The sequence below is a fragment of the Serpula lacrymans genome, assembly GCF_000218685.1.
Source record: "Serpula lacrymans var. lacrymans S7.9 unplaced genomic scaffold SERLAscaffold_11, whole genome shotgun sequence".
Lineage (NCBI taxonomy): Eukaryota > Fungi > Basidiomycota > Agaricomycetes > Boletales > Serpulaceae > Serpula > Serpula lacrymans.
The window spans coordinates 1,206,196-1,217,751 of NW_006763300.1; the positions used below are offsets into that span (position 1 = coordinate 1,206,196).

At 48.0% G+C, this 11,556-nt stretch overlaps 4 protein-coding genes across 4 annotated transcripts; 2 read left to right on the forward strand and 2 right to left on the reverse strand.

Moving 5' to 3' along the window:
- Window positions 1-2,415: 2,415 nt before the first annotated feature.
- SERLADRAFT_363011 (uncharacterized protein) lies at window positions 2,416-6,118 on the reverse strand (the record flags this gene model as incomplete). The annotated part of the gene is made up of 13 exons (XM_007321549.1): window positions 2,416-3,480; window positions 3,537-3,850; window positions 3,908-3,986; window positions 4,038-4,096; window positions 4,148-4,253; window positions 4,306-4,650; window positions 4,699-4,934; window positions 4,985-5,122; window positions 5,186-5,274; window positions 5,340-5,520; window positions 5,571-5,744; window positions 5,797-5,858; window positions 5,916-6,118. The coding sequence occupies 13 exons, from the start codon at window positions 6,116-6,118 to the stop codon at window positions 3,421-3,423; spliced, it is 2,046 nt and encodes a 681-aa protein (XP_007321611.1).
- Window positions 6,119-6,952: 834 nt separating this feature from the next.
- SERLADRAFT_451833 (uncharacterized protein) lies at window positions 6,953-7,912 on the reverse strand (the record flags this gene model as incomplete). The annotated part of the gene is made up of 3 exons (XM_007321550.1): window positions 6,953-7,066; window positions 7,118-7,405; window positions 7,463-7,912. The coding sequence occupies 3 exons, from the start codon at window positions 7,502-7,504 to the stop codon at window positions 7,022-7,024; spliced, it is 375 nt and encodes a 124-aa protein (XP_007321612.1).
- An 89-nt stretch (window positions 7,913-8,001) lies between these two features.
- SERLADRAFT_474770 (uncharacterized protein) lies at window positions 8,002-9,207 on the forward strand (the record flags this gene model as incomplete). The annotated part of the gene is made up of 7 exons (XM_007321551.1): window positions 8,002-8,120; window positions 8,173-8,207; window positions 8,273-8,277; window positions 8,345-8,501; window positions 8,584-8,777; window positions 8,835-8,916; window positions 8,969-9,207. 7 exons carry the CDS (start codon window positions 8,085-8,087, stop codon window positions 9,090-9,092), a joined length of 633 nt encoding a protein of 210 aa, XP_007321613.1.
- Window positions 9,208-9,754: 547 nt separating this feature from the next.
- SERLADRAFT_417256 (uncharacterized protein) lies at window positions 9,755-11,556 on the forward strand (the record flags this gene model as incomplete). Its single annotated transcript, XM_007321552.1, has 4 exons — window positions 9,755-10,022; window positions 10,083-10,333; window positions 10,446-10,785; window positions 10,845-11,556. 4 exons carry the CDS (start codon window positions 9,755-9,757, stop codon window positions 10,871-10,873), a joined length of 888 nt encoding a protein of 295 aa, XP_007321614.1.

Here is an 11,556-nt window from a genome sequence, read left to right on the forward strand (position 1 = left end):
GGCCCATGAAATTGCGTCGGTTCCGAATAAATGACCGAAAAAGCGCCCAATATTTCGCAGGCGATTAGTCTCGTAGCGATGGATTGTGGTGTAATAATTGTTGAAACCTTCTTCCAGGCAATCCGTCCAGACACGGTTAAGCTTACTGAAGCGTTCACCGATAAGGCCATAGAAAGTAGAGTATGAACGTTCTTGGGAGCAACACTCAATGATCATGTTTGTCATTTCGATCTAATAGTGTGTTAATGACTGAAGATTATAAAGGATGAAAAAGAAACGCACCTCTTGGCCTTCCATTACTTGCACTTTAAGCAGCTTATGTACGGCTTCCTCGTAGTTGAGAGCATTCATTATCGTGAGGTAAATGATACGTCTTAAATTGACAAGGTTGGTCTCCGTACGATCCTCGATACCTTCCTTTTCTTCCACAGCTGTCATAAATCGTGAACACAGGGAGGATAAATACTGATTGGGTGTTCATACCTTCTTCATCCTCATCCTCAGACTCTTCTGACCCTGACTCATCCTCGTCGGAGTCTTCACCAAGAATTTCAGCTTTAATGGCTTTATATTTTTCCTCATTTTCGACGTAGGTGGGATCGAACTTGAAAATATCTGTAACATATCTCTCAGGACAAGACACTTTAACAACAAACATATGCACTTACTAAGGCCTTCTTGTACTTGAAGCTCCTCGTCCAAAAGTATCTCGTGCGTTATTTGTTCGTCTTCTTCTACGAGATCCAATCCCTCGGGCAAAATTGGGTTGTCTTTGTATTTATCCTTCCTCACTTGCATCAATACTTCAATCATGTATTGGACACGATGACTTATGGAACCCTCGTTGAGAACTGCGCGGAAACGTTCGAAGACAGTGGCGTTGGCCTTCGGAGAGTTCTCAGAGAGAAAAGCACCAACTTCACGCATGAACCCAACTGCGATCTCGATGGAGTCATCCGTTGGACGCTCAAGCAGGAGCATGAGTATTTGAAGAGGGATGATCTCAGGCGCAACAGCTTGGTTGACCAGATGAGCAATGAAGGTGGTCGTTGAATGGCAGACGATCTAAGAGCTAATGTGTCAAAAATGATCAAAATATGTAATCCATAACACACACCTTGTCGTTTCGCTTGAATGACCGTCTGAACTGACTGATAAGCCGAACCAAGACAAGTTCGCCAACCTGTGGTAGTTTTGTGTTTATGATGGCGACAAGGGCTGCGAAAACGGGTGTAAACGGCAAACTGGCTGCTTGAGCTTTCATCACACTTCGAGCGAACAAGCCGCGGCCGCGAATGAGATTTTCAGAGAAGAGCTCTGGAATAATTTGCTTGATGTTCGTCACGTTGACTCGATTGACAATACCCGTAATAGATTTTCTCAAAGCGTCCCAAGATAGCCTCTGATATTCGGGACTGGTTTTGTCATCCCCAGCAGCAGCCTGTAGAGCACGTAGCCTGGCAGGGGGCATATAGACACCTCCAGAGCGAGATCCAACGAGTTTTGCAAATTCAGCCTGTTTGTCAGAAACCGCCTTTGCGTTGCTTTTTTCCGCGTCTTTGGAGGCTTTTTCGAGTTGGATGGCTGCCATACGGGCGGCCAGTTGCTTTTCACGTTCAGCACGTCGCACAGGGTCGACATCATCGACCTTGGGTAAGCCTAATCGTACACGAGGAGGTGGAGAATGCGAACGTCGCCGTGTTGAAGGAGGTGCATCATCTGCATCTGGAGAACGCGAGCGAGACCTACAAGACCCATTTCAGTTTCGCTGAACAAGTTGTATGAATTATAAGCTTTTTGTTACCTTTTCCTTTTGTGAATGGTTGCTTCAATGGGGCTCGTAGGAGGTAAGGCTGCGACCGTCGACATTGTCGTTCTCTTTGAAGTTTGTGAAGAACGGAATACAAGTACAGCGGACCAAAGAGAGTGACCGTGGGAATAACGCACAGCCTATGCTTGGTCTTGTTTGTCTCCTGCGGCACGTCGAACTGTCTACGGTAATGTGATTTTCGCAGTTCCGGACTACTTATGGCGCCATTGCAGGTGTTGCTGACTCGGAGACTGCATATTCTGGTCAACTACTGTGTGCATCTACACTGAGGATACCGGTCTTAATATTTTATGGAGAAACTGGAAGCGTTATCGTCGATCACAAGGGTGAGGTTCTGAGTAGAGGTCCATATAACTCTTATCTTACCAGCACCGCAGTTGAGTGACCGTGTAGTAAGAGTCCTGGGTCAGGTAAGTCGCCTATATTTCGCCTTCTGTATCTCCTCCATAATCTAAGTCTCCGTAAGAACCCTGGAAAATTCACTCTACAAGGTAAGTTCTACGTCATTCCCGATGATGAGGAATCAAACCGTCAACTCTTCAAATTAGGGACAAACACCTATCTCATAGGCTTGCGAAACCCGTATAAACTCGTCGACACGGGAGAGGGGCACGCAGACTACATCCCCCTCTTAGAGTCCGCACTACGGGACTCGGCAAACACCCATGAACCACATATCTCAGACATCATCATTTCACACTGGCACCACGATCACGTCGGCGGCATTTCTTCCGTGCTACAGCTTCTCCGTCGTTTATGGGACGACAAGAACGACGGTTCCTCGTATAGACCGCCTCGCTTGCACAAATTTCCTCTGGCAGCATCACCAGCAGCCACATACGATTCTATCATAGGTTCAGTTCCACGTAACCTCTACACACCCAATCCTAGTGGATCCATGTTTCACGATCTTCATGACATGCAGACATTTGCCCTAGATGACTCGTCGATCCTTCGCGTGCTGCACACTCCTGGGCACACTAAAGACTCCATCTCTCTCCATATACCGGGAGATAATGCATTATATACTGCCGACACTGTTCTCGGACAGGGCACAGCGGTATTTGAAGACCTTGCATCATATATCGCAAGTCTCCGTAAAATGCTAGACTATCAATCAACAGATGCGAGTTCAGACTATACCGCCCTCTATCCTGGACACGGCCCTGTTGTCACCGACGGACCGAAACTCATTAGCACTTACATCGAGCACCGCATGGAACGGGAGAATCAACTTGTTCACATCTTGAAACAACCCTCACCCCAAGGTCAACCGTGGACAAACTGGGACATCGTATCCACTATTTATGCTGCATATCCACCGAATTTGTGGCTGCCTGCATCCAATAGCATAGACCAGCATTTGAAAAAGCTGGAACTCGAGGGAAGGGTCCGAAGATTGGGCGGGGAGGGAAAGGACGGAAGCTGGGAGCTACTTTCGAAACTTTAGTATACGTCACGTCCGCCTGCCCTTTTCGCTATCCAACGATAATATGGGCTGACATTGAAAGTTCAACCGTAAATCCTGTTCCTCTACATTATGTAGTATATATAAGTGCATATCAATCGTGATGTCCATATCCAAGTGATCACAATGCATCAAAGTTAATATGATGTGATGCCCTCCTTCTTTCCAGCTCATCTTCTCTCTGTGAAGAAAGAACAGGTTATTTTGAGTTTCTCCATAACAAAGCTAACCACGAACCTTCTCGTTTAAATGCAGCACAAATACAATAACCGCCAGTATGACCATCGTCACAATGACAGTAAGCGTCACCCATGGTATCCACTCTCCTGGCCTCAAGAACAACTCGCGTTTCCATCCATCGCTTCCTGTACTTGGCGGGCGTATGACTACACGCGAATTTGGGATGACGCCCTCCATGTTAATAAAATGCTGGTCAGTGTGCTTCGTAGATCCAACGAAAAGGTTTTCGATATAATTATTCGTCCGTCCAAGCCCGAAGAACGAGTACGGTGTGAGGAGGGAGTGATAGGATGTTTGTGGAAGTTGGCCAACTGTGAATGGAACGTTCAATGTTACCGAATCATAATCAGTCTCCTGAAATATGTTACCTTGAGCAGCAGTACGGCGTCCAGAGGTATCAAGCACTGTGTACTTGTACGAAGCACCAGAATAACTAACTCCAAAAGGCTAAAACAAATCATTACAACATAAGATACAAACTAGATTGTGGGTACTTACAAGGTAATTTGTGCCATTCGACGACGTACACCATGAGTTATCGCAAGCACCGTTGAGTACTGAGGATGACGTTAGTATAAGAACTTCTCCATGATTTGAACCACGAGTACCTATCGCTTTCAGGAAAAACGCGTCGTAATAGAAGTTGTTTTGGATAAAAGAAACCGTTCCCTGGCCCTGTTCACCGGTCCGTTGTATCAAAACATCCAACGTACCCTGGGTGCGATAACTCAGAGCCATATTACTTGACTTTGATTTTGACACTCACATCCTCATCCATATCTAGAAATGCAGCCCCTCTAGCATCCTTGATAGTTTCCAGAGTCTCTGCACCCTTCGATACAAGCTTCCAGCCTCTCCTCCCATGCCCGTTCTGGTCACATCCAGCCAGACCTTTGGCACACGGTTCAGAGAATAAAAGTTTTGGTGTATGAGAATCCCCAGACGCAGCTATAAGCAGAAAATCAGGGAAACCATCTAGATTAGCATCGCCAAGCTTGATGGGGATAGGGATGGATGGAGTGTTGGTGGTGTCGTAGAGAAGAAGAGAAGAGGAAGGCGCCGAGTTAGCCGTGGATGACAGGAGGGCAGAAACGGGCACTTGGACGAATGCCTATAAGCCAGGTTAGATTGTTTAAAAAGACATATCGAATGAACTGACGTCGTTATCGCCGCTTGTGCTCAAGTCAAATTTAAAGTTGGGATCAGCAATACATAACTGCTCTGGTGATCGACATAAACGTTGTCCTTTGCTGTTAACACTGGACGTTGTGGCTGACGCACAAACTGGGAGCTGTTTATTGTATGCAATATTGATGGTGCATCCCATTCCAATACCAGTGGAAGGAGAATACGAAGAACAGGTAGGGAAGACCATATCAATCGTTCCATCGCGGTCTACGAGGGGTCACTGAGAAAATAACGACGGAACCGAACAGCGCACTCACCAACATCAGCGAACGATATGGAATGGACTCCGGAGGGTAAAGATCCCTGCTGTGCCAACGAGAAACCGGCGTCCTTGTTGTTGATCCATATTTGGAATGATTTATGGCCAGAGCCATCATCGCATACAAGGAAGACGTCTGTACGTAAGTGAAATATATGAGCCAAATTTCGAGAATGAGATGATAAGAACAGGATCTAACCTGCTAGACAGTCTCCGTTGAAGTCTATAACAGCATTACTATGTGGGTTGGATAATGTACACTGGGTACCATTAAACTGGGGGGTGGTTCTAGAATATAGATGAACTTCAATCAGATACAAAAACGCTGTTTTCACCACGAATAGGAGACTTACAGATCAAACAGAGAGTTAGGCGTTTGCGACGCGTTCCATGAATTTTTCCAGACCATTAGTGGAGAGTTGGTATTGCTTTGTGTGTAAGGTATTCCAAGTAGGTCTATCTTCATATCTCCATCTACATCGACCGGAATAGGTTGGGACAACGTTGATGGAGGGACGGATACGGGACTAGAGTCTGATCCAAACAATCGTAGGATGAATTCTACATAGCGTACGTTGACTTACCAAATTGATCATTATGAACTCCCTTGTACAAAACTATATTCATTCGGTTTGGTGTCTGACTCCCGCTCATAACTAGTAGGTCCAATTTTCCATCGTGTGTGAAATCTCCGGGCACGACATTGGATACTGGCGTCGGATGTCGAATGGAAGAGGACTTGTGAAAGCTAAAGTCCTCTTCACAGAAGAATTATGACGATGACCAAATTGCCAAAAAGGTGCGGCTTACCATGATTCCACAAGTACACCGACAAGGTATGCTGGTCTTGGTCCAGCGACAGCACGTCCAGACTACGCGAAATATTGCAATAACTAATAAATCCACAAAATATGAGCGTCTATACTCACAACTGATCTCCATTAAAATCTCCAAATGCAACTATTCGGTCGCCACTCGCAATCCCCATCGAACCCGCTTTCATGAGTGAATTCTTCGTGAAACGCTTTGGAGAGAATGGCCACATTGATCTAGCAGGCAACGCAAGGCATAGGATACAGAGAAATATAGAAAATGTGCTGCGTTGTCTTCTTATTCGCCGTCCAGGATACATCTCGGTGCTCAAGTTACGTGTGAGCAAGATTTGTGGTACTGCCTCGGGTCCCTAGCCCTCGTATGATGGAAAAAGCCGGCAAAGTGTCCTTGTGTTCTTGCTGAGTGCAATGACCGCTCCCTCTTTGGCGTGATAGGTGTTGAAGCTGAAGGGATAAAAGGGCGTACTACAAGTGGTGCAGTACCCACAGCGAAATCAAAGTATGACTGCCACCATTGTATCCGTGGGAAACCTACCCAGTTGGGTGATCTTCCTATGCTTCCAGAAGTGGTCTACTACTCCTGTGTATCTATAATCTCAAGTTGCAGTCAAGCGTCGAGTCTATGATGAGGAGTAATACGTCTGTTAACATTCCAGGAAACAGAAATGTGACCCTCAGGCTAAAACGTGATAAACGTGCAAAGGCCGCATCATATCAAAAACGCTAGATATCTCGACTACAGCTGATGGTATGCGCAGGGCTGACACCCAGGCAATTCAAATCTCTGCCATTTGTCACGCAAGAGAACCGTAACTCAGACATGCACAGACGCTCGATGTGTTCAAGCGCAAATGCCCCGAACTGCCATCATGATTAGCCCATTCAGCTCGGGGTAACATTCAATTGAAACATTGTGCATTACCGTGACGCTGTGACGAATCTCTCAATGTAAAACATCACCCAACTTGCATGCAACAATTCAAGAGCACTCACATGAGGGAGATCCCTGACCATAGGACAAGGCATCAATATAAACGCTCTAAGACAACCAAACTGCGCGGAAGATAAGCGGCCCAACAATAATCAACCAAGAAAGACTCAGATTTTTCTGATCAGTACTGCACACTTCAGCGAACTTTCAAGTGGACCTAAGCTTGTTATTGACAAGATGGTAATGACATTTGGTAGATGCAGAGTAACCATCACCCATGCAGTACACCGTCGAATCGAAAGACTTCTTCAACTTCCTACAGGAACAATAAGCATCAGCAATACGCCAGGCATTCACTATCGCTCACCGCCCACCAAGGTATCTCTTTCCCACTTCCTTCTGCGCCATCGTTGAAACTTTCCTGCATACCATCAGTCAGCTTCCACCACCTTTGAGTCTCCTCATCCTCGCCAACTTCCGCCATGTCCTTCTCGTAGTCATTTCCCGTGTATTTGAAGGTAGCGATGAGCAGCTGGAGTGGTGGGTAGTGGTTGATAGAATAATCAACGATGTGATGGCGCGCCAATGCGTTAAGGACGCCAGGCCAGACCTGACTATGGATTTCTTTGTACTCTTTCACATATTCTGGCTTGAGCTAAACCGCGTCAAGAAATGTTCAGAGAGTACCATAGGATGATAACAGTCGATTCACCTTTATGATCTGACAAATACGCTTGGTGTGAGGAATAGACATATTCAGAGATGGTAAACCTGTGGATAATATGAAGGTGAAGTTATCCGGGTTGCTCCTTCATTGCCCCTTTACTAGGCCTTGATGCTTATAACGCCTGTCGATACTCAAGAGTGTCATCGTGACCAGCCATAGACGGGCCGCGCTCTCCGTCTGAACAATCCTGAAGTGTAAACCTGGGAATCTCTCATGAACTCCAAGCCATGGTCGAACACATACTTATAATTCGCAGAAGCATGGAATATGGCTCAAGAAGGACGTTTGTTAGAGACCCAGACCATGGAAACCTACCCGGAAGAGCGCCGAGTAACAACCAAGGTAGCGTCAATGTATGCACTGGCGTTGAGTGGGAAAGGGACTTTTCGTGTCTTGTTCGACATATGGCAGATAGTTGCGTAGTTATGTGTATGCAAATGCTGTGTGATACGATATCAAGTTAGAAAATATCAAGTGCTATCAAGTGCCACGAGCCGTAGCCAGCGTTGCCAGTTTTGTAACTCCGCTTCATCCTTGCCTTCACGAACGTCGAGCACGTAACAAGAGTCCCAGTACCACTTGCCGAACACTTTTCACAAGATACAACATGGCTGAAGGTAGCAACTACGATTTCCTCTTCAAGGTATGTATGAGCCCTGTAAACGTTTCGTATCTCACTCTGGCTTTGTACCCAGGTCGTATTGATTGGCGACTCTGGTGTCGGAAAATCGTAAGCCTTCCACTGTGGAGCCCGTGCCAGATTTGTTTCTGATACTGACTTCCTTATTCATTCAGAAATTGTACGTTTGAATGGCTAAGGTTGCCAAGGCAGTGAGTTAATCGTTGAATGTCATTTGCTGCTCCCAGTGCTCTCGCGTTTCACTCGCAACGAGTTCCACGTCGACTCAAAGTCGACAATCGGTGTTGAATTTGCGACTCGCTCCATCAACGTAGACGGAAAGACAGTCAAGGCTCAGATATGGGATACTGCTGGCCAGGAACGTTACCGCGCCATCACTTCAGCGTCAGTATCGCCATCTATCCGCAGCAACCTCGCATGCCAGCTAATTGCTACTACTTACCCCCATCGTTTCACGCTTTTATAGATACTATCGCGGTGCAGTAGGCGCTTTGCTTGTCTATGATATTGCCAAACATGCGACGTATGACAGCGTGACACGGTGGTTGAAGGAGCTCCGCGATCATGCAGATTCGAACATTGTGATCATGCTTGTTGGTAACAAGAGTGATTTGAAGCATTTGAGGGCAGTTCCTACTGAAGAGGCCAAGGCATTCTCAAGTGAGTGTTCTAATATGCCTTATGATCCGTGATAGCTCAATGCTATGATGCCCACAGCGGAAAACGAGCTATCATTCATCGAGACATCGGCGCTGGACGCCTCGAATGTTGACTCGGCTTTTCAAACGATCCTTACAGGTAGGTTCTTCGGATCTACCACATCCCACTGATATCTCACACTGGCACACAGACATATACCGCATTGTTTCTAGCAAATCGCTGGAGCAATCAGCTGACCCTATTCGAGCACCAACAAGTGACACGATCCCTGTTGCAATAGACTCGTCTGCTCCCAGTCAGAGCAAGTGCTGCTAAATCTACTGTGAGCTGTAGATGGGTTGTCGCTTCTTTGTATGGCATGTTTGTAATGATGGTTGGAATGCGGCTGTTTTCGTTGTGTACAGGTACTGTTTGTCTTCATTCTAATAGTACATTTTTGGCTTGTACTCTTTCGACTATTATTGACCCGCTAAGCTTGTGAACATATTGGCTGTGAAAGAAGTGCTGCCCTGTGTACGCAAGATGATGTCGTTGATTCAAAAAGAATAAAACAAAAGGTTTGTGAGCAGCGCGATCCACTGCGCGAACTGACGACATACCCTGTTCTCCGAAGACTAACTCGGCCAATCCTGCAGGTTGCGGAATTGCTTCCCTGGCCTGTCAAGAACCAATTAATCCAAGTCAAATCACGCCTTGCGGTGCGACAAACGTTGGTTTACCAAGTTTTCTGGAGGGGACAGTCTCGAACCAGCGCACGAGTGGACTTGACCGCTGTGAAGAACCGGCTCACATTCCCACGTTGGGCCGTTACAGCCGCTATGCCAGAGGTGCATAAAATGGTAGGTTGAAGCAGCGCTATCGACCCAGTCCAGTCGCTTCACCGTGACGGCCTTCCGAGCCATTTACGCGACCTCCCTAATCTCGACTCCAAAGACTCTTCGCTTCCATTCATCGCACTCGCCTTCTCTCTGTCCATCATGTTGCTCCAGCCATTCCTGCACATATTCCGGTATGCTCTGCAACCCGTCGCACCCTTCACCTGGTTCGGACTGGGCGTCACTTCTCTGGACGTCGTCGCCGCCCTTCGATTGTGCGTCGCTCTCCGACAGGTCAAGGACCACCTACGGCTCGAACTCGCCCTGCGCCGTGCAAAAGGCGAGAAAGTCGACGAGCCAGAAGACAGGTCGTTTGCTAGGGATGCCATGACGACGCTCACCGTCGTCTACGGCGGCGAGGCTCTGGCAGGTAAGCCTCACCACCCATCTCCCGAGTCCCTGCCTATCTAACTGGCGCCCGCGCCCGCAGCTCCCTATCTCGGCGTCCCACCGTCCTTCATGGTATCAGGCGTCACGCCCGCGCTATACGCCGCCATCCAGGCCCTCGTCGAACACATCCCCACCGTACCCTCCATGTCCATCCACACCGAGCTCCCGCTCTCGATCGTCGACGGGTTCTCCCGCGCATGGCTCTTGTGCGACCTCATCCCGCCCGCCGTGACGCAGAGCGCCTCTCCGGCGATCGCACACTCGCCCTGGACGCTCCTTCTCACTTCTCTCGTGCGTAAGCCGTCCGTTCCGATAGCGCCCCCTCCTTCGCGCTCTTTCCGCATGTATATGTATTCGCACCGCGTCTGATTCTGACCCCCCCCCCCCCCCTCTTTGCACGCAGATAGTCGCCAACGGAGGGTTCTTCATCGCCAACCTCGTTTCGTTCCTCCACCCCACGCCTCTCCGCCTCACCACGCCCACCGAGCTCGGGCCGTATGGGTGGACGGCGACGGATCTGTGGTGCGCCCCGCTGATCACGGGCCTCTACGCCCTCCTTACGCACGCGCAACCGTTCTGGGCCGACGCGCACGCCGTGATAGCTGGCATGCTCGGTGCGAGCGGGAAGGGCCTGCAAGCCGAGGCGTTGGATGCCGAATCGGTTCGTGCGGTCTGCGCCCTTGTGCTGGCCGGCATGTTCCTCACTAGGACCGCGAAGAACTTTGGATGCCAGTGGAAATCGAGTAAGTGTTGGGTGTACGGTATCAGATATGATATATGCTTATTGCCGAACACCGTACAGGCGTCGGGGAGAAGATCAAGATCCAATAGTGTTCTTGCGCCAAAGCTGGCTTCGTACAAATTGACGGTTTATGAATTCATTTCAACGCACACGATTGATCACGCTATCTACGGTTTTCTTGTTTACTTGTTATAGAAATAGAGATGTTAAGAATGGATGGATCTTGACATGCTTGACAGGCAGCCCATCGACTTGTGGTGTAGACAAGATCTTGATCACGAAGCATGCGTCTTTTTTGAATAGAGCCCCAAGAAAGTTAGCGTCGTATGAATACACAGAGGGAAAGGTGGGAAATTGAAGGTGGCGGGAACTACGGGTGTATGGTAAGGGTATTCAAAAGATGCCATGCTTCAGGAGAAGAGATGACTAGGAGCGGTTAGTAAGACAGAGGGATCGATCAACCTACTAAGAGCAGTCACAGCAAAGTTACCCGTTGTGTGCGCCAATCAGCCGCGTCTGATTTCAGTGATGCCATTGCGTAATTAAAGTATAACATGATATTCTTATCTCTTGCCTGAACTTCTCTTGCAGCGTGTCGATGAGGATCCGTTCACCCCACAAGGTCATCGGGGAGGGTGAACAAAAGAAGTGATGTTCTTACCTCCAGCCTAAAGTTCTCTTCAGGTTGCAGCATGTCGACGAGGTCGGGGAAGGTTAACAAAAGAAGTGATGTTCTTACCTCCAGCCTAAAGTTCTCTTCAGGTTGCAGCAT